This window comes from Rhododendron vialii, chromosome 11a, assembly GCF_030253575.1.
Source record: "Rhododendron vialii isolate Sample 1 chromosome 11a, ASM3025357v1".
In the NCBI taxonomy this organism is placed as follows: Eukaryota; Viridiplantae; Streptophyta; class Magnoliopsida; order Ericales; family Ericaceae; genus Rhododendron; species Rhododendron vialii.
Genome location: NC_080567.1, coordinates 18962396 through 18987134, shown reverse-complemented (window position 1 = coordinate 18987134; position 24739 = coordinate 18962396). Strand labels below are relative to the sequence as shown.

The 24739-nt window shown below is 39.0% G+C and overlaps 1 protein-coding gene and 1 non-coding gene across 4 annotated transcripts; both read right to left on the bottom strand.

The window, feature by feature from the left end:
* Window positions 1-394: 394 nt before the first annotated feature.
* Window positions 395-24459, bottom strand: LOC131306724 (uncharacterized). 3 transcript variants are annotated; one of them, XM_058333139.1, is made up of 28 exons: window positions 23943-24458; window positions 23312-23406; window positions 22775-22874; window positions 22517-22621; window positions 22196-22358; window positions 21863-21983; window positions 21684-21746; window positions 21506-21586; window positions 21294-21388; window positions 21058-21208; window positions 20630-20716; window positions 11670-11789; window positions 11467-11595; window positions 11283-11380; window positions 11051-11174; window positions 9445-9552; window positions 8866-9007; window positions 7328-7438; window positions 7140-7203; window positions 6936-7011; window positions 5398-5583; window positions 5183-5293; window positions 4753-4920; window positions 4484-4642; window positions 3757-3990; window positions 2452-2631; window positions 1721-1833; window positions 395-1257 (listed from the first exon to the last, which is right to left on the bottom strand). In XM_058333139.1, the coding sequence occupies exons 1-28, from the start codon at window positions 24103-24105 to the stop codon at window positions 738-740; spliced, it is 3867 nt and encodes a 1288-aa protein (XP_058189122.1). In that variant the 5' UTR covers window positions 24106-24458; the 3' UTR covers window positions 395-737. The 3 variants fall into 3 exon arrangements, with proteins under 3 accessions (XP_058189122.1, XP_058189123.1, XP_058189125.1); XM_058333140.1 differs by having other exon boundaries at window positions 395-1245; window positions 23943-24457; XM_058333142.1 differs by lacking the exons at window positions 395-1257; window positions 1721-1833 and adding an exon at window positions 1848-2311 and having other exon boundaries at window positions 23943-24459.
* Window positions 12680-12787, bottom strand: LOC131309025 (small nucleolar RNA snoR100). Its single transcript, XR_009194699.1, has one exon. It is a non-coding gene; the product is annotated as a small nucleolar RNA snoR100 (small nucleolar RNA).
* Window positions 24460-24739: the final 280 nt, after the last annotated feature.

Sequence of the window (24739 nt, the reverse complement as noted above, 5' to 3'; positions counted from 1 at the left end):
GAACATTGGTTGCTTCATTAGCCTAAATAAGATACTTATCAAGTATCAGTATCTTATCTTAAATGTAAGATACTTTTTAAAATCTGGATCATTTATTGTGACGATGTATGGCAAAAAGTGAAGATAATTACTGCTTGGACATGGAAACGAGAGAGAGAATGTAAGAACTGGGGGAATAAATTCTATGTGCAGATATTTCTGTGCTTGCATTCTAGCTAGGAGTAGGATTACGTAGTTTGCCAATACAAATACATAGGGCAAACCTCAAATCTCAACATAAACAAATTTAGTTGCAAAAAAAGAAAAGAAAAGAAAAGAAGTAACGACACATGAGATCTCCATGAACAAGTCTGGTAGACACATTCATCTCATAAAATCATGCTGAAGACGCGTATGGCGAAACAAAAAAATGCTGGTCAATATGACAACAGCAGCCAATAAACAAGGTTCTGTTCCATAAAAGGAATGTTTACAGCAACAGGTTAACTGATTCATCTCATTTCGATCACCATTATTATGTAAATGAAAAGAATATTTCAAAACGTTGGCTTTCACCCCTGCTCAGTTCGATTTTTCCCTTTTCACTTCATTTTCTTAAACTTGCGCTCTCCTTCAAATAGTCCCTAACGTCGTATAAAAATCTATCAAAAGAACGGACATATACAGATCAAAGGTACACAATACAAACAATATAATCTCATGCCAAATTGCGGTGAATCTTCTTACACTTCTAGTGCTCAAGACGATTGCAACACGGTAAGACAATAAGGATGCCCTTGGCATGTCCCCGAAGACTGCCTTGTTCCAGCCCCTTGATCATCGGAGGGTAAAAGAGTCCAACGTAAGACATAATTTGACAGATCATATGTCCCAGGAGAAAAGACACAAAGCTGTAGAGGAATTTCAGTTGTGGACATCGGCTCAAGTTTGATATGGGTAGAACTAGCCCCTGACCAAATGAATGGGGAAACGCATTCCTGTGAAGGTGGTTTCCCAATAGAGGAGACTTTAACATCATTTAGCAGAGAAATATCGTGCCACCCCTCTTCGTTTCCAGAAGGAACTGAGGCGGTTGTATTGCTACTAGAGGTGGAATCAGATGTATCGATTTGAATTGATGCAACCTCATTTGAGGAGTTGTGAATGGTCATCTTTAGCTTTATTTCGCAGAAAGAAGCAGAGAAGTTATGTCGTATGGTCCGGGGGCCTTCCACTAGCCACCACATCGGGCTTGTGCTTGCAATACTGTAAACAGAACTAAAATAAGATACAAACCAAATTAAATAATATGGAAACAAGAGCCAAAAATACATGGGTCTTTTTGGCAACACACTATTTTCTGGTCTCTATAAGCAAGCGTCTACTTATTCTGAGAATAAAATGAAAACACAAAATATGTTCGTTTGGTACACTCCCGTGTTCAAACACTTGCCAGAGGTGGCAGAGGAGGAAGATGAGTACGCAAGTTATTTTAAAAAATAGTGGAAACAACATTGTCCTACTTCCACCTATTTTGAAACAACTACTCATTGGAAGAAGAAACAAAAACAAACACACTTTTCTTTACAGTTTTAGAAATTCGGAAAATGAAAACGGAAGTTACCAGACATAGCCTTAACTTTGCATTGAAACTCAAAAGCAAGAACTCAAAATATCAGCAAGAAAACCTAGATTACGTGGATTCCAATTATTCTAGGTAAAAGTGAAGGATGAGTCTTGCCTGCAATGACATGAATGATGAGAATAGAAATTGAGGGCATTGTGCTGCTCAGGGTTGCCTTCACTCCTTGGTTGCATGGAGATCAATATGAAGTCAACCGTATTAAGATTGTCCTGATCCAAGCACAGGGAAGCTCAGTGCAATTAGAAGGCCGCAAATTGGCAACTCAAGCTCAATATGGTGGTAAGGTTCTAAAAATACTAAAAAAAAGAACCTTAACACGTTGATATCTTAAAGTATCAGTCGGAACACGAAGGCCTAGGGGTGTTTGAAATGCCCTAAGTGTTCATTAAAAATTGAAGCTATAGTTCTCAAAAGCCTAGAACTGAATGCAAAGGACGTTAAAGTAATCTCATATTGATAAACCCCAAATACTCACTAACATAATTTCCAAGGATGTCTGAGAAATTTTTTCCTCCCTGTCTTCACTTTATTTATTTTCAGAGCACAAGTTGGGATGAGTTGTGGCTTAATTTAATTTTGTTTTCCCTCATTTTTCAAATCCTCCATTATTATAATTGGTGTTTTTTGGCCCCTTTTCCACTCCAATGTCTCGTGCTTCTCATATATTCAAACCTGTATCCTATGCGTCTGCATAGGAAAATTTGACGTGTCAGACACATCACTTTGTAGCAAGACAAAATGAAACAATCAAAGAGGTTTCTGGAAAATTCGATGATGATAATATCAAGGAGAAATGTTGCACATGATTATCTTGTCATGCATTCAACCTGATTTGACGTTCCCTGTTCCATTCTTTCATATTGGTGGAAATCAACTAAAGGTGGCCTATATATGTCAAACAGCGGTTCATTGCAGCTACAGCTCAAGCTCACATCAGATCCCTCTGAAGGGCCAACAGCGCTAACAGCACTGTCCTCGTCTTTAGTAATTGCAGATTTCCTGGCATTCTGAGCCAAAAGTAACTTATTAGCAAAAGATAAGACAAAAAGAAAGGAAAGGACAACTAATCTGTCGAAGTTCAAAAAGAAGTACACATCACAAAGAATATACAAGTATGATATCACAAACATATCCAAACAGATTTATTATACCATAACCAGTGCTAGATTTGTTAAGTGAAATCTTAAAAATATCAATTTTAGTCACAAGTTTATGAAATTACGACAATAGTCTGTCAAAATTAGTATGCCTCTCCACTCTTAACTCAATCCCCAAACGCTACCACCAAACTGTCAAACTGCCAATATATGTGTAAAAACTAAAAAAGGGCATAAAAGTGAATGAATAAAGTATAGTAATGTTTGTGATCTGTTTGTCAATATGTGTAAAAAGTACATAAAAGTGAATGAAAACTGTATAGTCAGATGTAAAGTGCTAGGAAGCGCGGACACGTCTCTGGGCCTTTCATATCCGTATTGCAGACATGTCTAGAACACCAACACACTCGGACACATTACGGCACATGAAAACGTGTCCATATTTAATTGGTTTTTTTTTCCTGAGTCTAAAATGTTTTGGGCAGGTACCGGTCATGCACGGGACACATTTTGGGTCACAAGTAATTTTTAAAACTTGAAACAGGGGAAAAGTGTAACATTTGAAATCCGAGCGAAATTAAAAACCAAAATTAAATAACTTACAGATGAAAACACAATCTACTATTCTCATTATCTTCATTGGATTTTTGGTTATTACTTCGGAAAAGTTAATATTTTCTATAATATATGACTATAAAATACTTACTGTACTCCCCAACGTGTCCATGTCCTAGTTTTTGAAAAATTCCACGTATCCGTGTTCTGTCGTGTCTGTGTACCAGCTTCTTAGATAAAGTGTATAGACATATGTTTAGAGGTCATAGTTATGGTCCACACAAGTATGGCAAACTTAGAAATGGACAACTGCAAAAGTGTGTGAGAACAGGTTTGAAAAATGTCACTTCACAAGACCAAATTGCAGAAACAGGCTCGTAATGGATAATCGGCATAAGACGAGAAAAATTTGATCCATGAATGAAGACTACAAATATCCTCATAATGAAGTGACATTGAGATGCAGTGTCTCATACCAACCTTGAGCTTGAAAAAACATGACAGAGCCTGACCAGCCAATAGGAGTTCCGAGGGAAAAATGGCATCTAGAGGCTGAAGCAATGAGATTTCCCAATTATTGCCGAAAGATGATAATTGCTGAATTTGGAAACTCTTTGAACTTGTCCTGTTGATGACATCCATTTGCAAAAGGAACTCGTGTAATTGTAAAGGACAAGGCCTGAGTGAAAATGACACGTCCAATGATGGTAATACCTAGAGAAGTAAGATAAGTGAGAGTCTGATTATATGACGGCTGAGTTGATTAGATCATTAAAAGTGCAATTTGAATTCCAACAACATCAAAAGGAAGTAATGACAGGCAGTGAAATAAATTAAAAGGCACCTTAGAAAACCAATCATAACATATTCCATGCAATACCTTTTAGAACTTCAATCTTCAGAAGACGCAAAAGGTATGACAATTATCTTAAGCTAACCAATGAAGCAAAATCGATATTCAGAAACAAAATAAAACAAAATCTACATGGCTTGTGGGTAACACCCTTTCCCCTTGATGTAAAGGATTTCCTGAATCCTCCCAAGGCAGCACAGCGCGTAAATACTATCATCTTAGTAAATGTTCAGCAATTAGAAGCTTCTGTCTGATTAACAAGTAATATTCATGAAAAAATGTTACTTAGAGCATTCAATATGACCAATAACAACAATGCAGTTGAATCTTAATCTTCTGAATCCAAGAGGATACCTCCAAATTGTAATGCATGCGCAAAATGCGATATTTCATGACTGTTGATGTATCTCCCATCTCATAATATAGTGTTAGGTACAACGAAATGTTTCCGTGAGTAGCAGCCCGAAGCCAAAGAGGCCAGGTGAATGGAGTTTCTCCATAAACTAGTGCATCCTGACATAGATAACGAATGTGAGAGACAAAGAGAGGGGACAAAGACTGGTCCCATATTGAAGTTAAAAATGTCGCCATGCAGCCTTCTAAAAAAGATGTTCTGCACTGACCTCAGGAAATAGAAATACCCTCTCATCATGTGTATAATTGGTTTTGGCATGCTCATCACTCCATGCAGATTTTGTTTTCCTTTCTAGGCAAGCAGGAAATTCCATGTCCATAACTTCCTGGTTCCCTATTATAAGATATCTTGGATGACTGATCTTCATCTTCATATTCTGCCAAAAGATATCATGACCTTAAAGAACAACATAATTAACCGACTCCGATTTCTTTGGATTGCTTAAAGAGGGACAAGAACAGTCATAATGCATACAAGGGACATATTACCTAATACCTGTCCAAGGACAAGTGGCAAGGTCAGTAGAAATGTTAGCTGGAAAGAAGTTATGCACAACCACAGACTACATGGTTGTGACTATGACATGCACGGGCAAACCTAATTTCAAATGAATGAGACACCTTCAACAGCAAACATACCCTCACAGAAAGTTCTGATGGATTCTTCAAGACCAAATCAAGTCGCCGCAAATCCCCTTCATAAACTGTTTTAGGCAGGTGATGAATAAAGCCCTCGAGTTTGGGTAGTGCCTGTACAAAAGGAAGTTATGATAAAAAGAAAACACAATTAGCAAAAAAAAGTCCAGCTTGTGAATGAAAGCAGTGCTGAATGCAAAAAAGGAAAACCCATGCACCTTAATCACTATAAACTCCAGGTTATCAGTCATCGGCCTCTTGGTTTTCCCTCTTTTCTTTTGAACATTCTTCTTCACCATTTCTGTACCGAAGTTACAAAAACCAGCTACTGAACCTGACAATTTCCACCGAACACCAACTATTTTCAGAGCGCCTTCTAGTTTGGGAGTAACAGTTAATTGTGCCTGAAAATTGGAAAAATAAAAGCATAATTATAATATTCCACTGACTTCTAATACCCCAATGACTATTTCTAGAATGCAAGTAGGCTTCAGGTAATAGCAAGTAGAAAGTATTTCAACCTCAGCAGAAATGGGCCAGACCACTTAATACTCCTTCCATCCCATATTCTTGGCCCTTTATAAGTGCATTCCAAGTTTTAATGAATTCAGATCAATGGCATCATTTTCCCAATTTGCCCCTACCTTTCACATTTCAGATATCTGTAGCCACTTGTGAGGGCTACACTTAGCAAAATTAGAAACATTTATGCTTTGAAAAAATGAGTGTACATTGTGGGACATCCCAAAACGAAACACTGACCAGCAATATATTCGAAAAAAGCTTAAAATATGTACCACCGTTCATATTGATGGTAACTCCCCTGATTGATGCCACGTGGCTCTTTGAATCGGTCAAAGAGTGACATAACTCCTATTTTTCAGGGCCCTTTCCTACTTTCAAGCATGCACGAACCATTTTTGCCATAAATATGGCTCACTCATGCTCCATGTAGCAATAACCTCCTAGTAGCTGTTATAGTGGAGGAATATTCCATGAATATGCCCTGAAAAGCTGTCATCCGTCCTTGGAATTGGACCCTGAAAATTCGACATGTGTCCCATGTCTCCAAACCACTTCCTTTTTATTTCTAGGAGAGCAAAACGGTTGTAGGCCTTGATTGCAAACGGAAATCTCCTGAAGGTTGCCACATGGCCCTCTGAAAAGGTCAAAAACTAGCAAAAACTTCTATTTTTCAGGGACTATCCCTGACTTCGCTCATCCCACTAACCATATTCAACTCAAACGTGCTCCATTAAGTGCCATGTGGCATTCATGACTGATCCTCGTGTATTTTGCCTTTTTAATGCTTAATATATAATTGATACATAGGGGGACACAACGGGGGTAGCTTTTATAAATTTCAAAAGCTTTTCCATAAGAAAATATTTTTAACTTCAAAAGTGCCAAAAGTGTACCATGAAACATATATCACCGGAGGATAACACATTCAATAAGAACCTAACCTTAATATTAAGCGGTGACAAAGCAGGTATGCATAACTACTAAAATCATATAAAAATTGACATGGCCCCCACCATGTCTGTTTCCCCAAACTTGTAGAAATGCCATATCCCCTATCGGTATCCGTGCTGCATAGGGTCTACACATAGAAGTAGTCAGCCCAAGGTCTAAGTTGCTTGTGAGAAACTGATCGTCCTTACATCTCTTATCCCATATCTAGTAGTCCATTCTACATGTTGAAGCAATAATAAAGAGAGAAAATAGATAAGAAACTTATCCATGCAAATCTTACCAAAAGTGTTTGACCTCCTCCTAATGATATGTCAACCTCAGATACTGTAAATGGTGACTTTTCAGAGCTGCATTCCCTGCATTTATCATGTGAGCACCATCTTTAGCAGTCATAACCACCATGGAATTGAAATGAAGAAAAAGAGCAGACATGTTTACCCAGTAGAAAATATATTATTTCAGGGATACAGAATATATTTCATACCCACTGGTGTCTACGTTTCTGACTTGATCATCACTCTGATTCTCAGTAGTCAAGCAATTTGCATCTGCAGCATGGAAATAGATATCACATTTTTTGCTAAAAAAACACTCACAACAGTAAAACTAAAGGTTAAAAGAGGAGAAAGAAAATAATGGCCTGAAATGAGCAATTGGAACATCGTAACTTACCAGCTTCAGTTTCATCAGACCTTACAGAATGCTCACATATTAAGGAAACACTTGAGACGGAAATAGGGATTTGAAGTGGATTCTTGAATCCAATTTCTACTTTAATTGCTTCTGCAAGAGGACAAGGCACAAAATACCAAGTAAATACATAGGCATATCCCTACGGTAAAGCCTGCATTCCCTCTGTATATAAATTTACATGGAGGATGTTCATTTGAAAACATTCAATTCATATGTTTATAGTAGAGGAAATGATGCAAAAGACATTGATGAGTAAAAGACTTTTCTTCAGAGCGAGTTTCATGCTAAAGATTAGGAAAACTTAGGTACTTCTTGGGTATGGAGGTGGCTAGATCAAGTGAAGGAATCGATTCGTCACAAAGGAACTATACATTGGATATTTTGGAAGAGAGGGGTTTGTAAGGGTCTAAACTTGTGGAGACACCCATGGATCCTAATGGCAAATTTTATCCTGATAAGAAGGAGATGTTATCTTATCCTGATAGTTATTGTTGTTTGATTGGTAAATTGACAATCTTGCAAGATACAACTACCTATCCAGATATTTCTGCTGCTGTTAGTATGGTTAGTCAATGTGTGAGCACCTTGTCTACCACATTGGGAAGCTATCCTTGGAATTATGAGAAATTGTGAAGCTCATCCTGGCCTTGGCCTTCTTTACAGAGTTACATGTTGAAGCTTTTACAAATTCAGATTGGGTAGGGGTCCTAAATGGTAGTCCACTGCCAAAATACGTGCAATTTTCAGACCAAAAACTAAAGTACTTCTGTAAATAATTTTTAAAATTTCTTGACACAAATTAAAGTACTGATTGAGATCTTTAATTTGGTGTCAAGAAATTTAAAAAATTATGCACGGAAGTACTTTATTTTTTGGTCCGAAAATTGCACGTATTTTCGTGGTGGATTACCATTTTAGAACGGAGGGAGTATTTGGTAGTCTAGTCAAGTGAAATTATCGTATTTGTATTACTACTCCTCAATATATAGTAATAAACGACGTGTATAAGGGTTAAATGACACCCTAATATTATTTTCTCCTTATGAACATAAACAATTAGATGTCCAGAAACAAACACAAGGTGTTGGTTGATGCACAGATCTCAGGTATGAAATGACTCGGGAACAATAACAAATTCTTCACATATTTGTTATCCTAGAACCTCGGATAATATTATTTTATCCTTGCGAACATAAACAATTAGATGTCCAGAAACAAACATAAGGTGTTGGTTGATGCACAGATCTCAGGGATGAAATGACTCAGGAACAATAACAAATTCTGCACATATTTGTTATCCTAGAACCTCGGATAATATTATTTTCTCCTTACGAACACAAACAATTAGATGTCCAGAAACAAACATAAGGTGTTGGTTGATGCACAGATCTCAGGGATGAAATGACTCAAGAACAATAACAAATTCTTCACATATTTGTTATCCTAGAACCTCGGATAAAAATGTGAAATCACAACATCTTACAATCTAGCTGATTGGAATATCACCACTTGCATACCTCCAGCCACAGAAACATTTGACTCTTTATATTTCTTCAATGCAAGTTTTGGTTGTGATTCCAACCAGTTATTCCGGATGGCAGACGATGCTGGTACCATGTCCTCCTCCAAGGACTGCCACAGACTTTCTTTAACACTAACCTGTAGTTATGAATCCCTATTTGAAAAACACACATGCACAATAGAGCAAACGAAATGCAGCATATAGAACACAATGCCATAATCCAATTGAAAAATAAAATATTTAGCTAGAAAAAGGGCAAACACAAATTTTTTTTATTTTTTATAAGTAGGGCAAACACCAAATATTAGTTTGGACAATCAGAAAGCAGGCCTTCTGACCTCCTCCAACATGGGATAGTGGAAGTCCACTTCCTCGATTTATGACATTGACAAATCCTTGTCTGAAGATTTTATCGGTATCGAGAATTTCAAGTTCTTTGGAAAATGAATGGTAATTTTTGGTGAAAATTGTTGGTAAATTTAACTTAGTCCAAGCGTTAAGTTTTGTTTTAAATCATATACTCATTTAAGATGTGAACTTTAAGGCGAAAGAGAGGGGAAAAAATACAACTTACAGCCTCAGATGATGCATAAGTTCGATGATCTTCATAAACAACCTTGAGGGAGGGCATGTCAATAACAGGCAACTGAAGCCTCAGGACCTCGAATGTTTTCCCAGTTTTCTGTGTCGTTGAAACCAAATCATAGTTAAACAAGGAGTTGACATTTATGTCAAAATAGTGTGATAATATGTACTCCCTCCGTTCCAATTTGTGAGTCCCGCTTGGGAAATCCAACTTTCTAAGGGAGCTTAATCATTACATGTACAAAATTTGAACTTTCCAATTTTACCCTTCATAGTATAACTTTTGTTGGTACATGCAGTTCCATAAATATCTCCCAAATCCCGAAAATTTAGGCGGCAAGCTTGGCTCCCAAATTAGAGTTATTGGTTCTAGCTGGGCCGGTAATCCAAATGTCTCATAAGGAATTCAAATTTCAAAAAAGGAGAAGGAGCAATAAAAGGAAACCATAATAAACAATGAAGTTTAAAGAAGGGTAAGAATGGAAAGTTGGATCCCTTTTTGTGTTTATTTTTGGAAGTGGACCTTTATTTTGGAACACCCAAAAAAGGAAAGGTAGACTATGAAATAGGAACGGAGGGAGTAAATTAAAATCAAGAAACTTGGTGACAATGTGATCGCCGGCCATCTAGGATCTAATCCTAGAAAGCTCTGTGTGATATGGACAAAGATGTTAATAAAATTATTGTTTGTGATGATAAAGCTAGTTGAGGTTTTGCATTGTGCCCTTGTTCCATTTTGAATCACAAGGTTATCCATCCAAACAATATACAGGGAGGAGTACTAGTCAAATATGCTGTTGAAGCTGACATACTATTACTTTAAGATAAATCTTAGAGTAAATTAAATAAAACGAGAGAAAATGGAATGGTCACCTGGCTCACCTTTGGTTAGAAAAGTTAAATCATTTTCTTTGGTACCAGAAACAAACTTTCAAATGCCACAACCTATTATCATAATAGGTCTTTTTTTTACAAACCTAAGCAAGGAGGAGAGCAAAAAAAAAAAAAAACATTTGGAAACTAAACATTTCGGCATTTTAACCATCAGACAAGTAGGTGTTAGCAATCATGCCCTGGGAAACAATGCTTTTCAGGCCACCAAATTCTTTTGCCAAGTATCGGGATGGTAGACGAAATTTTTTGCCACATGGGTGAAGAAAAGTCAACTAAGTTTCTACCAACTATTAACAAAAACAAAACTTGTATGCATGTCAATGTCCGGGGGTGATTACACATATTTACCGATACTTTCCAACAATGCCCACTTTATCTTTCAGCCGATCATGACAGTCATTATACTCCTGAAAGCCTCAAGTACAGTGCAGACAAAAGAGGCTAACAAAAACAACACAGTGGTGAAATTTACAAAATTCCACACGACAGACAAATCTAAATAGTTCATAGAAAGCAGCGGCCTGCTAAAAGATTTCAAATATTATGGTAATAATTTGTAAAATACAGAACTATTTTCGTTTGGTGCAAGTCAATGGGAAGCACTTAAATTTGCCAGGTTCCAATTAAACAAGTAAGGCGAACAGTTCTAGCTCAAACGTGGTATTTCTCTCTGCAAATGCAATTGAGCAATTATTTATTACCTGAACAATTTGAAAGAAGTCCCTCAGGAATAACTCCTGTGTGGTCTTTGATTGATGACCACAGGCCAGTACTTCCATAATATGTTTAACTGCCACATCAGACATCCCAAGAAATGCATACCATCTGTGTAGAAGATTAGATGTATCAAAATCATAGTACACAGATCATACCACAGTTGCAATGGATTCATATTTCATCATGCAAAGTACTTGCAGATGCTTTAGAACTTACTTTCCAATATGAAAATGAACATGATCTCTGATATGGCTCCACTTAGTTCCTTTAAATACAGTTAAGGCACGTCTATATGTGCGAATTGCATGTTTCATCTGATGACAAACAAGTCAGAAATTTTAAGAAGAAAAAACCATTACTGGTGCCCAAATACTTTTTGCATGATTTGCAAGAGAGGTACCTGATCACATTTCTTGTATAGATCACCTGAAAGAACAAGATGGAATCCATATTTGCGTAGCATGGGTGGTTTTGCAAACAAGTAGCAATAAGATGCTTGCTCCAGCATCACAGCCGCATGCAGAGGTTCCTAAAACAATTTGCAGTTTGAGGAACAGAGTGTAATTATAATTAGAATTTGGCGGTGTTACTAAAGGATATTACCTCACCAGAAATTCTTAAGTAAACAGCTGCAGCCTCTTTAAACTGATCCCTTGTCTTTAACATTTCTACCCACCAAAGACCACATCTTGTAGCATTTCGCTGACCAGACAACCCCATTTTCTGGACAGTGATAAATTAGTTAGTTTGCAAGATTGATTAGAGAGGAGAGAGGAGAGAGAAGGAAAAATATCTCCAATTTTAGGTATAAACAGAAATGGTGCAGCACCGCAGTACTAGAGGTGGTAAGTTGTCAACATTACAAGGTCCTAAACCTATCAAACTAAAACAAATTCTGGACACAAGAAACCGGGTGATAATCATTATTGATTTTGATAAGAAACCGGGTCTATACTCAGCTTTGTTATGCGACAGTAGTGGATTCGAAATCCAAGAAACCCTCCCATAGTTTTCATCAACTTAATCATTGCTTTTAAAACCAATTAATCCTAAGTTGTTGTCCTTAAATTAGTTTAAAATTTTATGAAACTGTTATTGTGACAGCCATTCGGTACCTGAAGAAAGATACTCGATCTTATCCACTATTGTATGGAGTAGGAGTTAACTCCATGTTTGATAAATGAACTTTGATACAAAAATGACACAAACACAATCAAGCATAATTTACGAGCACTTTCCAAGGACTGTCGCAGACGATGACATTCCTATACCTATGGCTCTAGATAAGCTTGGTACCCCTCAATGACATAGCAATTGAGGTTGTGAGGCCTCTAAGCAGTAACAAGATCAAACTTTGAGTCCTTGGACAGGCCATTGACCTCAAACATCCTTTAGTTTGACAAGAAAATAGATGTAAAAGTACCCCAATAATCACAACGAACAACAACAACAACATAACATAACCCATCTAGTCCCCAATCATTGGGGGTATGGGCGGGGGATGATTGGAGACAGACCAAACATTTGGCAATATATGCACAAAGTGGCTGCTCACAGAATACCACTAAAACAGTGGTCCCCCTAAACCTCCAAGAACCGAGGAGCTACAAGGACGTTTTGTTGTAAAACCATGCCCCCAAATCAAAGCCAAATGGCATCAGAGAGGGCAGGCCTAGAGACCCAAATCAATTTATGTGCATATTACCATGCTTCCTTCATTGATAGTCTAGAGCATCGGTATGCACAATAATAATCACAACGAACGAAGAGAGATTTTTGAAATCAGGTTATATTGTTCATTAGAAGTTAGAGCATCTGCGTGAAATCATAACATCAAACCTTGGTAGTACAATCTACAGGTCCATAATCTAGGGATAGTGGACAATAAGAGCACTATCCACCACATTTGAGGACTAATGGGGAATCCAATGTACTAGTTGATGCCTGATATGCTCATTGATGCTAGACTAGTAATTGCTCCTTGAGTACATGTTGATCAAGGATGTTATGTTGGGTGCACATAATGCCAAAAAAGTTAGAATTTCAATACACATCTCACGGATATCAATACACATTTACAGATATAAATACACTTTTCTCCAATACAGATGCACCTTTTATTAGCATTTTTCATATTTCATCATCAGGTTTGTGCAATAGATTGAGATAATCAATATGACCAGAATGACGGGAACTGGATTCATGATACGGACCCCAAGCAGTTGGAAAGGCTTTGCGACTTAAGCCAAGGCATCAGTGAATCAATATGAAGTCTCAAGACAAAATTGAGCAAAATTTGCCCTTGACCAACAAGATATTAGAGGTCTGTAGCTTTTTAGGCTTCCATATAATACTGCAAGTATTGTTTGCAATATGCGTGATTTGTAGTCGAAATTTGTTTTTGTTAGGGAATTTGTGGCTTCTAATTCGAATGGTTACCCAACCGAAGAAAATTGAGATACCAGGGTCATAATATGTCATTTGGGTGGAACTGTTTAAAAGTGAAAAGAGCCTTTGAAAGCAAAGTGAGTTATGAATCTTCCCGCCTAAGGAGAGAAGAAAATTTTGTTAGGTAAACCCAGACATGCATTATTAGTTGAAGGTGCCGAGAAAAAATTAAACACTGAAATGGTCATCTTAGTCAAGATGCACATAATGCCATCTCATTTTATCAAGGTTACTAATTCTCATTAAAACACTTTGTTAAATTATGGGTTTGTATGTAATTAGTCGTAGTTTACATTTAATCTCTTATGTAAATAGATTAGGAGATAAGGGTCTAATGTGTAGTTACTGTTTACATTTTGTATAAGTATAACGTAATGAGAAAATAACCCTAATCTTTTGGGTTCCCATTCCACGTCTCTCTCTTCTTTACAATTTTACATGGTATCAGAGCACCAACGATATACCTGGTGCCTATCTTCAGTCGTTGATCATCATCGTTCATCGTCATCCAGTGAATCGTTGGCCCTCGTCAATCTTTTTCGAATTTTGATCACCCTAGGCTGGTCCTCGTTTACTTCCGACACCATCCAACTCACGTCTGCTACTGCAGATCTCCAATGACCACTTTTTTACACTGTACGACCTCCGACGACCATCTTTGAAGCCGTTCGACCTCCGATGACCACTTTCCGACGCTGTACAGCTTGTGTCTGCCTCTGACAACCTCTGTAAGCTTTCGAAATCCTCTGGATAACCACATACATGTGTGTTTTTAGGGTTTCGAACTGTCAGATCGTTTTTTTCAGTTTTCTGAGACTGGGTATGTTGATTTCAAGCTCGTACTGTCTGGGTCTGTTGATTTCCAGCTTGTACAGGTTCCAATAGGTCACATTTGAGTTTGTTACGGCTCCATTTGTTGAATTGGGGTTTGATTTAGGCTTGATCGTCCTCGTTTTTTTGCGATTAGAGTTTTTTTTTGTTGCTGTTCTACTGTTAAAATGTCGGAGGATAAACAAAAGACTTCCGCTAGTACAAATGATGAGAGTTGAGTCGTGTAGGGACTTTAGATAATTTTTCTCCGGATATTTGCCATGTTAAGTTGGATGGTACCAATTATTTGATTTGGTCTCGTACTTTTACCTTGGCTATTGAGGCCAAAGGGATGTCAGAGTTCACTGAGGGCCATGTTACTCCACCGGTTAAGGCGGTCGAACTCAAGAAGTTTAAATCTCGGAAATCGTTAGTCATGACCTGGTTGTTTAACTCTATGAGAGCTGATATTCGCCATACTTTCCTACTGCTTGATACTTCACATCAGATTTGGACTACTGCAGCCCAGACCTATTCTCAGCAAGGTAATGATGCATAGTGTTTTGAGTTGAGGAAGAGGCTCTGTACATTGGAGCAAAATCATCATTCTGTTGCTGTGTATTTTGCTGACTTGAGTGGAGCTTGGGGGGAATTCGATTATTATCAGGGCTTTTAGGCTGTTTGTGCTGTGGATGCTGCTAATTGGCTAAAAAAGATGGAGAAAGAGCGTGTTTATGACTTCCTTGTTGGTCTTGATCTGGAGCTTGATCCAATTAGAGTGCAGGTGTTGGGTCGTATTCCATTTCCATCCTTGGGAGAGGCCTATTCTATTGTTCAGCAGGAGGAAAGTAGGAGGGGTGCTATGTTGCACCCTCCTATTTCTGATCGTTCTGCCCTGATTGCTACTCCTCAGGGTCATTTTGGTTTTGATAGTGGGCCTATTCTCCAGAGTGGCAAGTCCCAGTCTGGTACTAGCAGCGGGCCTCCTGATCGTGCGTCACTCCACTGTGATTATTGCCACAACACTGGTCATACCAGGGATTTTTGTTGGAAGCTGCATGGAAAGCCCTCTTGTGGGCGTGGACGCGGTGGCCATGGTTGTGGTCTGGTGCGTTCTCGGGCCCAGACCCACGTTTCGGAGTCTACAGTGGCACCTTGCCTGATTCTGGGCTCAGTTCTAGGATTCAGGCGTCATCTGATCAAGTTGGTGGTTTCTCTCAGGCAATGTTCTAAAAAGCGCTCGGCGCTAGGCTGGCGGCTGACCACCTTCAAGCTTCGAGACCTATTAATCGGCCATTAATCGCCTTTTAGCAATTAGTCGGTTTTTTTTTTTTTTTTAAATATTCTACAACCTCCCTACCATCAATAATCACAGTTTTTCTAGTTGATGTGATATATCTTCGCTACCATCAATACTTACTAGTTACTACACGTCTACCGGTCTACACTGCTACGGCCTACACCAAACGGTCTAAACCATAAATTTACAATACTACACTACTCTGCTACTCAGACTCAAGTGTTAAATTTTGTAACAAAAAATACTACTCACTACAGAGAGGGGGGATCAAGAAATTACAGAGAGAGAGAGAGAGAGAGAGGGAGAAATTACACACAAGGAGAGGGGGAGAGAGAGAGAGAGAGAGAGAGAGAGAGAGAGAGAGAGATTACAAAGAGAGAGGGGGATCAAGAGAGAGGGATCGAGAGTTACAGCAGTCAACAATGAGGCGCAGTGGCGGTGAATGGTGATGAAAGGCGTCGGCGATGACTAGCGTCGGCGATGACCGGTGTCGGTGATGAGAGGCGATCGTCGATGTACTGGCGTCGGCAGTAGGCGATGACTGGGTTTCTTCCCAGACCCAGATCGATGAGAGGCTGATCGAATGAGAGCCCTAACACAGTAATTCGAAGCCCTAAATAACCTGGTATGAGTATAACAGTTACCCCCTTCGTTTTCTAAAAATTCAGATTTACCTTGCCTAATCGCCCATTAGCCGATTAATCGCCCATGAATCGATTAATCGCCTATCGCCGCCTACACGCCGACCAATTAAGCGGCAATTAATCGCCGCCAAAGTTCGATTAATCTTCTAGCCGCCTAATTCAACCTTTTAGCCATTAATCTCATCGGTCATCCCAAATTTCCGATTAATCGCCCATTAATCGGCAATTAATCCCGCCTTTTAGAACACTGCTCTCAGGGGGAGATCAGTTCTAGGATTCAGGTGTCATCTGATCAAGTTGGTGGTTTCTCTCAGGGGGAGATACAAACTCTCAGGCGCCTTATGGCTTGGGCTGATTCTCCATCTACTATAGCTTCATCTTCCACAGCAGCTCCTACTTCATCCTATTTTGCTCATACAGGTATCCCGGCTAGTGCATTTACTGCCTCTTCTGCTATTTCTTGGATTATAGATTCTGGTGCCTCAGATCATATGACTGGGTGATCCTCTGTATTTGATTCTTACTCTACTTGTTCCGGTAAGGATAAGGTCCGAATAGCAGATTGGTCATTCTCTGCTATCTCAGGGAAGGGTTCCGTTTGCTATTCTCCCTCTATTTCTCTCTCTTCAGTTTTACATATTCCCAATTTTGCCATCTTCTGTCTGTTAGTAGCCTTACTCATTCTGCAAATTGTTCCGTGACCTTTTTTCCTACTCATTGTGTTTTTCAGGAATTGGATACGGGAAAGGTGATTGGCAATGGTAAATCACATGGTGGCCTCTATTTTTTAGAGTCTGCACCTCGTCCACTCATGTCATGTGGTCTTGCTCTGCAAGCAGATACGAGTGCTGCTCTTACTATGTTACATCAGTGGGCACCGTAGATTGGGTCATCCCTCCTTTGGAATTTTAGAAAAACTTTTTCCTAATTTAAAAAGGCATTGTCCTAGGAGTTAGTTTTTTTGTGAAGCTTGTGAGTTTGGAAAATATAAACATTCATCTTATGCACCTATTAATAAACGGAGTGCATCTCTTTTTACAGTTATCCATTTTGATGTTTGGGGTCCTTCCTCTGTTACCTCTCTTAAAGGTTTTCGGTGGTTTGTCACTTTTATTGATTGCTATTCTCGTGTTACTTGGGTGTATTTACTTAAGTCAAAAAAGTGACATCTTTTCTTATTTTAAATCTTTTTATGCCATGGTACGCACTCAATTTGATACGAATATTAAAATTCTCGGTAGTGACAATGGAACTGAGTATATAGATAGAAATTTTAGGGCATTCCTAGAAGAAAATGGCATTCTTTATCAGACGACTTGTGTTGACACTCCACAACAAAATGGAGTTGTTGAACGCAAGAATCGTCATCTTGCTGAGGTAGCTCGCTCGCTCTTATCCACCATGAATGTTCCCAAATTTTTTTAGGGAGATGCAATTTTGACTGCTACTTATCTTATCAACCGTATGCCATCTACTGTTCTCCAGTTCAAAAAACCTATTGAGTGTCTTCCTCACAGTTCTCGTGTCACCACTCTCCCACTGCGGGTGTTTGGTTGTGTGTGTGTTTTGTTCATGCCTCTCATCCCTCTGGGGGCAAGTTAGGTCCTAAAGCCCATAAGTGTGTCTTTATTGGGTACTCTCCTACCCAGAAGGACTATAAATGTTATGATCCTCACTCTAGAAAGTTTTATGTCTCTATGGATGTTACTTTTTGGGAAACAGTGTCCTTTTACTCTCCCTCCACTCCATCTCTTCAAGGGGAGCATCGGCAGGAAGAGATGTTTGCCTCTATTTGTAATCATGGTGAGGGGGAGATGAAACAATTTAGAGAGGAACCAATATCTGCTGAAATAGCAACTCATGACATTGGAGACAATATTAAGGAACTACCACAACAGCTGAAAGGGTCTAACTTAAAGACCTCCATTAGACAGAAGAAAGGAAAGTCCTCATGTGCAATACCACCTTGTCAATTACAATCCCCTGCTCCAGTTCCGGATTCCTCAGCTGACTTATCTGGTAATGAATCTTCTTCGATTGAACCTCTCTTTATTGAGAGTCTGATAATCTTCCTATTGCTCTTCGGAAAGGTGTTAAGTCATGTACTCAACATCCTATCTCTCAATTTGTCTCTTATGATCGTTTATCTCCTTCGTACCATGCATTTGTTTCGTTTCTTTCTTCTATATGTATTCCACAGAATTGGCATGATGCATTCATAATACCTAAGTGGAAAGGAGCTATGGTAGAAGAGATGACAGCTTTGAAAAAGAATGGTACTTGGGAGCTAGTATCACTTCCAAGAGGAAAGAAATTAGTAGGATGCAAGTGGGTTTTCATTGTTAAGCAGAATGCTGATGGTACAATTGAGAGATACAAGGCGAGACTTGTTGCCAAGGGTTTTACTCAAACCTATGGTATTGACTATGAGGAGACGTTTGCACCAATAGCAAAGATGAACACTGTGCGAGCTCTGCTTTCTTGTGCTGCCAATTTGAATTGGCCCCTTCACCAGTTTGATGTGAAAAATGCATTCCTCCATGGTGAGTTAGAAGAGGAGGTGTATATGGACGTACCACCAGGTTTCTTCTCGTCCTCTGAGGCTGAAGGGACGGTGTGTAGATTGAAAAAGGCCCTATATGGGCTGAAGCAATCACCTAGAGCGTGATTTGGCAAATTTTCCAAGGCTATGTTAGGGTTTGGATACAGAGCCATGCAGATCATACTATGTTCATCAAGGGAGGCGTTGGTAAGATTGCTGTCCTTATTGTGTATGTTGATGATATAATAATGACAGGCAATGATGTGAACGAAATTCTTAATCTCAAATCTAGTCTGGCTCAAGAATTCGAGATTAAGGATTTGGGATCACTAAGATACTTTCTTGGCATGGAAGTGGCAAGGTCTGATAGAGGTATTTTTATCTCCCAACGGAAGTATATACTCGATCATTTGGAAGAAACAGGTATGTTGGGCTGTAAACCTGCAAATTCTCCTATTGAGGCGAATCATCATCTTAGTGGTAATGTGAGGGAGTGCACTGACAAGGAGAGGTATCAACGAATTGTGGGCCGTTTGATATACTTAGCTCACACTCGATCGGATGTTACTTATGCAGTGGGCGTTGTTAGTTAGTTTCTGCATGATCCTCGTACTTCACATTTAGATGTAGTTTATCGCATCTTGAGGTATCTCAAATCAGCTCCAGGGAAAGGAATTCTATTCTCTAACCATGGTCACATGCGGTTGGAGACCTTTACTGATGCCGACTGGGCTGGTTCTGTGGATGATAAACGCTCTACTTCTGGCTATTGTACTTTCCTTGGGGGAAATCTGATTACTTGGCGAAGTAAGAAGCAATCAGTAGTCGCCAGGTCGAGCGCAGAAGCTGAGTATAGAGCTATGGCTCATGGTGTTTGTGAGCTCTTGTGGCTCCAAATCTTGTTACGTGATTTGGGAATTTTTGATAGTGGTCCTATGAAACTCTACTGCGACAATAAAGCTATCATAAACATTGCTCATAATCCTGTTCAACATGATAGAACAAAGCATATAGAGATTGACAGGCACTTCATCAAAGAGAAGCTAAGCGAGGGTTTGATATGTATGCCTTTTGTGAGATCTGAAGACCAATTGGCCGACATATTCACGAATGGGCTTGGTAGCAAGAGTTTCCACCCCATTGTGTTCAAGTTGGGCTTGATTGATATCTTCGCACCAACTTGAGGGGGAGTGTTAAATTATGGGTTTGAATGTAATTAGTTGTAGTTTACATTTAATCTCTTATGTAAATAGATTAGGAGATAAGGGTCTAATGTGCAGTTACTGTTTACATTTTGTATAAATATAACGTAATGTGAGAAAATAAACCTAATCTTTTGGGTTCCCATTCCACGTCTCTCCTTTACAATTTTACACACTTTTGCTTTAGCTTGACTAATTCACCAAAGCAGCACTAGTGTAATCTAGGTTATCTTTTTCTTTCCTTTTTTTTTTTTTTTTTCCTTTTAATTTCCTTTTAATTTCAAGGCAAATTTTACACCGAATTTTGACAAAATATCAGAACTACACACACACATAATAGGTCATCTTTCCTGAAATTGCGAACTTATTCACCAACATTTTTGGGTGACGGATGGCCAGGCTGCCAGGCAACCCTAGAAAGTAGAAGCCAAACTCTAGGTAACCAGATGTAAAACCACAACTAACTATAAACTCAAAACTATTTTGATTTGGCTGGACAATCAGGTAAAAGTTTGGAAATAAGGATTACCGCTATGAAAACTAACAGATACCAGAAAACCCAGAGATAATCATAACCTGAACTGCAAAAAGATTCAACCAGGGAGAACTATACATACTAAATACGTGTTGAATGCATTCTCCATGCAATACTCAGCATCCTTTCTAGATTGATCAAACAGGAAATACGTTAGTCCCATCATTTCCTGCACCAAAAAAGCAAACACAAATGACACACCGGAAGAAGATGTGGGGATAACTACAGGTCTAGACTACTCTAGAGTGCAAAATATACCAATACCCAATACTGATGAGCATAGGAAACATATTTGAAAGAAATAACAATCAGATAGGATCTAGTATGATCGACAGATCCAAAGGTGATATGTCTAAAGAAATACATAATGTCAGATCTTACAAATTACCAAATTGTGCATGCATATTATCTCCAAGAAGAATCTGAAAACTCTCAAAGAACCCTAGCAAATGATAATTATACAAAACCAACACCTACCAATACAGTGTGGAAAAAGAGATTCGAAACTACCTGTACACCAGCATATCGATTCCACGATTTATCAAGCTTGTAATCTGTAGAAAGTAGCCGATAGTTTGACAGTGCGAGATCATAATCTCGTAACATGAACGCATAGTCACTTAAAACTCTTATTTGAGATTCGATGGAGCTAAACGTATACCTTCAACAGTTGTTATAAGAGCTCAATTAGAACAAAGAAGAGGAATGCAGCAAAATGTAGAACAGAAACAGCAATAAAAACATACATAGGACCATTAAGGCTGTCAGGTGTATCTTCTTTGCCTTTTCTCCACCATAAGTTTTTTATTTGATTTCTGAAACCTCTCCTTGTTACAGCGACCTAAACAGTTGAGAGATTAAATCCGAAAGAGATAAGGACAAGGCAAAGACAGCTGAGAACAATCGAGTTCGGAAATACAAGTCATAACATTTGAAGTCCGAAACGGGAAGTAAATACCTGCTGATTGAGGACACGAATTTTTTGCTCCATGTGAGGAATAATGTGTTTAGACGACAGATCTTGCATGGCAATTTTTAACTGTTTGAATTCATAAAAAGTTGATTTGGCAAATATAAGAATGCAGTCCTCAAAATTTTCTCAGCACATCGAATGTAAAGAAGATAGAATAAAGGACCTCATCCCTATCATCATTGTTAAGGAAGCAACCAAGATGCTGACCGGGTGAAGACTCCGTTTTCTGTCACAGAACAAAAAAAACAGCCTTTTACATATGTCATCCTCTTACACAAATCCTTATTTTTTAAAGGATACATGGAAAGCAAAAATAATGAATTTAAAGCGTTTTCAGCTTACATGAACAGCCCATGGGTTTTCCTGATGTTCTTCCAATCCATCTTGAGAGGAGTTAATGCACATCAATCCACAGTCATTTGAGCCAAATGTATTCCTCATCACTGATAAAATTTTGGTTGCTCTGCCAAAGAAATAAAAGGCACTTCTCCTATTCAAATCTTTTATCTAAGAACTGTAGACCACACTCCTATTTGTTCAATTTGTTTCAATCTTAGATATCAAAAGCAGCATAATTAACAAATATGGTTGATATTTGTTTCTTTCATACTGTTCCTTCACTTCTTTCATATTCAATATCTCTTATCATAATAAGAAAGGAATGAGCCAACGTACTTTTCTGGTGTGCCATCCTGGTTATCATGCAGTAAGAGATAATACTTCATAATCTGGGGATCCATTGCACCGTCGTTAAGAAGCGAGGGCAACTGACCAGTATTAAACAGGTCAATAAATTTGTTGATAGGGTCTTCATCCTTTGAAGAAACAACCACAAGACCTGCAAGTCAATTGATCAATAAAGAAATCATTCACAAAAAAGCAAAAGATAAATATCCTGAACATCATAAGCAAGAGAGACAGATACCAAACTTCGAAAAGAGAGATACAAACCAAACAGAGAAAAAAAGAAGAGGAAGGAGAAATGCAAGAGCTTACACGCCACAGGATGGTCAAAAGCTTCATGGTCTGAAAAAGAGACCGTGTGTACTAGCTCTTTGTTGAAGAATGGGAACCATGGAGGTAAAAGTTCAGATTGACTGGCTGCAGCACCAAACAAAGTACTTATATTTATATACATGTCAGTAGTCTAATTCTGAACATGGCAAGTAAACATTAATGGATTAGGGCAAAAATGAGAACATATAACAGCCACAAAACGAATGTTGTAAAGTGATTGCATGTTATAGGACTTACTAGTGAGTACAGTTTCAATTTGAGGAGGTTCTGTACACAAGTCGGAAATATCTTTCTCCCCTACATTGGTAATAACCTGTTTCAACCGCTCCTTTGCAACCTATTTAAGTGGAAAACCTATTTCAGGAACGACAAGCTAAGACAGCAGGGCCAACACATCATGTATGCACACACAAACTAATGTTAGAACTTCTTTCGTCAGCCTTTACGAAAAAGTAAATGCTTTCTTTTTAACCGATTCCATAATTCAAGAAACTGCATAAGTGAACTGGATATCAAGAAGATGGTATTCGTGCTGGTATGCACTTTTTCACATTTCCTACCCAACCTGGTAAGCTTTCTCTGTTTGGTTCTTCAAAATCTAACACATCATTCATAAAATGTGTACAGTGTCTGAATGCTGATTATCATTCATAAAATGGGTTCACTTGAGACTTGAGAGCAATAATTGTTTCTCAACTTCCTAAACAAGGAAAATAACTACTGTTGACCCTTTCCATAGGCTTATCAGCATCCAAATTGAACAATCATAATCACCTCCACGTTTGGCTGTCGAATGTCAGACGAGTAGAACAACCGCAACTTGAACTTCTGTATCCGATAGGGTTGATCACTTGCTGTCCGTACCGGTACTGTCACAAATTTCTAATTAGAATTATATAGATATGAGAAAGGCATAAAAGAAAAATCGAGAGAAATTAGACAATAAGGGGGTTGGGTCCATGCACAAAAGGGAGGATGTGATCGTAAAAACAGTGACAACAATGCTGCTAAAGCTATTTATGGACGCCCATAATCTTGAGTGGCAATGGAAACGTGATTTCAAAGACTCAAATAGCCACTTGTCTAATGCTTGAGGTGATTACATTCCAATGTTTACATTGACTCAGGCTTTTTGAGGAAATTCATATGAGTGACTTTTTTTTCACACACATTGTACCCGGGATTTAAGATTATCATGGCGGAGGGTGGTGATCAGATTCCTATTTAGTTTGGATTCCGGATAGGAGAATTCATATATATCTATTTGTCTTTGTAGTATGAAATTAATTGTTGGTTTACTGGCGAAAGCTGACCTTTTGGAAGAATTTGAAAAACCGAACAGAGGATAGTTTGAATCTTGATGGAGCAGAGAGAGAGAGAGAGAGGGAGAAAGAGAGAGAGTTACCGTCAATATTGTTGAAGGCACAGAAAGGTTTGAGCATTTCAACCAAGCTGAGGTTATTCTTGTGGCAAGCCTCCTCGACGAGGTCCGTTCGAAGCACCATGACCACCGGCGAGATCTCGTCCAGTAACATACGCCCAAGGGGAGAGTCGGCCGGATCCGCCATCTCCTCGTCGGGTTGCCCTAGCACCACTACCAGCGCCCGACGAGGCTCCGGACCGAAAAAGACCTAACGGAGTAACCCCTTATCTCGGATCGGAAATCCTAACGGGGCGGGAAATCGAAGCCGGGGATCTCTTCACCGCCTGACAAACTCAGCATCTTTCTTCAAGCGGCACATGAGTGGACGGACTTTCTCAGACAGGTATTAGGGGCGAAAACGGCGACAGTTTTTCGCCGGAACCACGGCTCGGCGGGTCAACTGGAGTCGACGTGAAGATTCGGAGCTCGCCCGCAGCGTGAAGTGCCCAGCTACGACTGCGAGTGAGGTTTTGAGATGACGATGAAGCCCCAACGGCCCAACAATGATACGGAATGCAAATAGACCTCGAGAGAGAGAGAGAGAGAGAGGCCCACTTTTTTGGTAGTGCAATACGGAGGAGGCCCATTTAATATCCACTTGGCCCCTTCTAGAGAGTCTCTCTTCAGATTTGGGCTTAGATTCCAATATGAGGCCATTCCAGTAATTCATGTGGCATTTTCTCTATTTATATTTATAACTAACTTCCCATTTAGCAAAGCGGGGTGATAGTCACGTTGGAAGGCACCATATACTCCATGCACGGTGTCAGATCCCGTCT

Coding starts and splice junctions, on each gene's coding strand:
- LOC131306724 (XM_058333139.1), bottom strand. CDS start 24,105: ATGGCGGATCCGGCCGACTCTCCCCTTGGGCGTATGTTACTGGACGAG. Junction 22,622..22,774: donor AATTGAAACTGTACTCACTA/GTAAGTCCTATA, acceptor TTGGTGCTGCAG/CCAGTCAATCTGAACTTTTA. Junction 3,991..4,483: donor GCATGCATTACAATTTGGAG/GTATCCTCTTGG, acceptor TTACTTCTCTAG/GTATTACCATCATTGGACGT.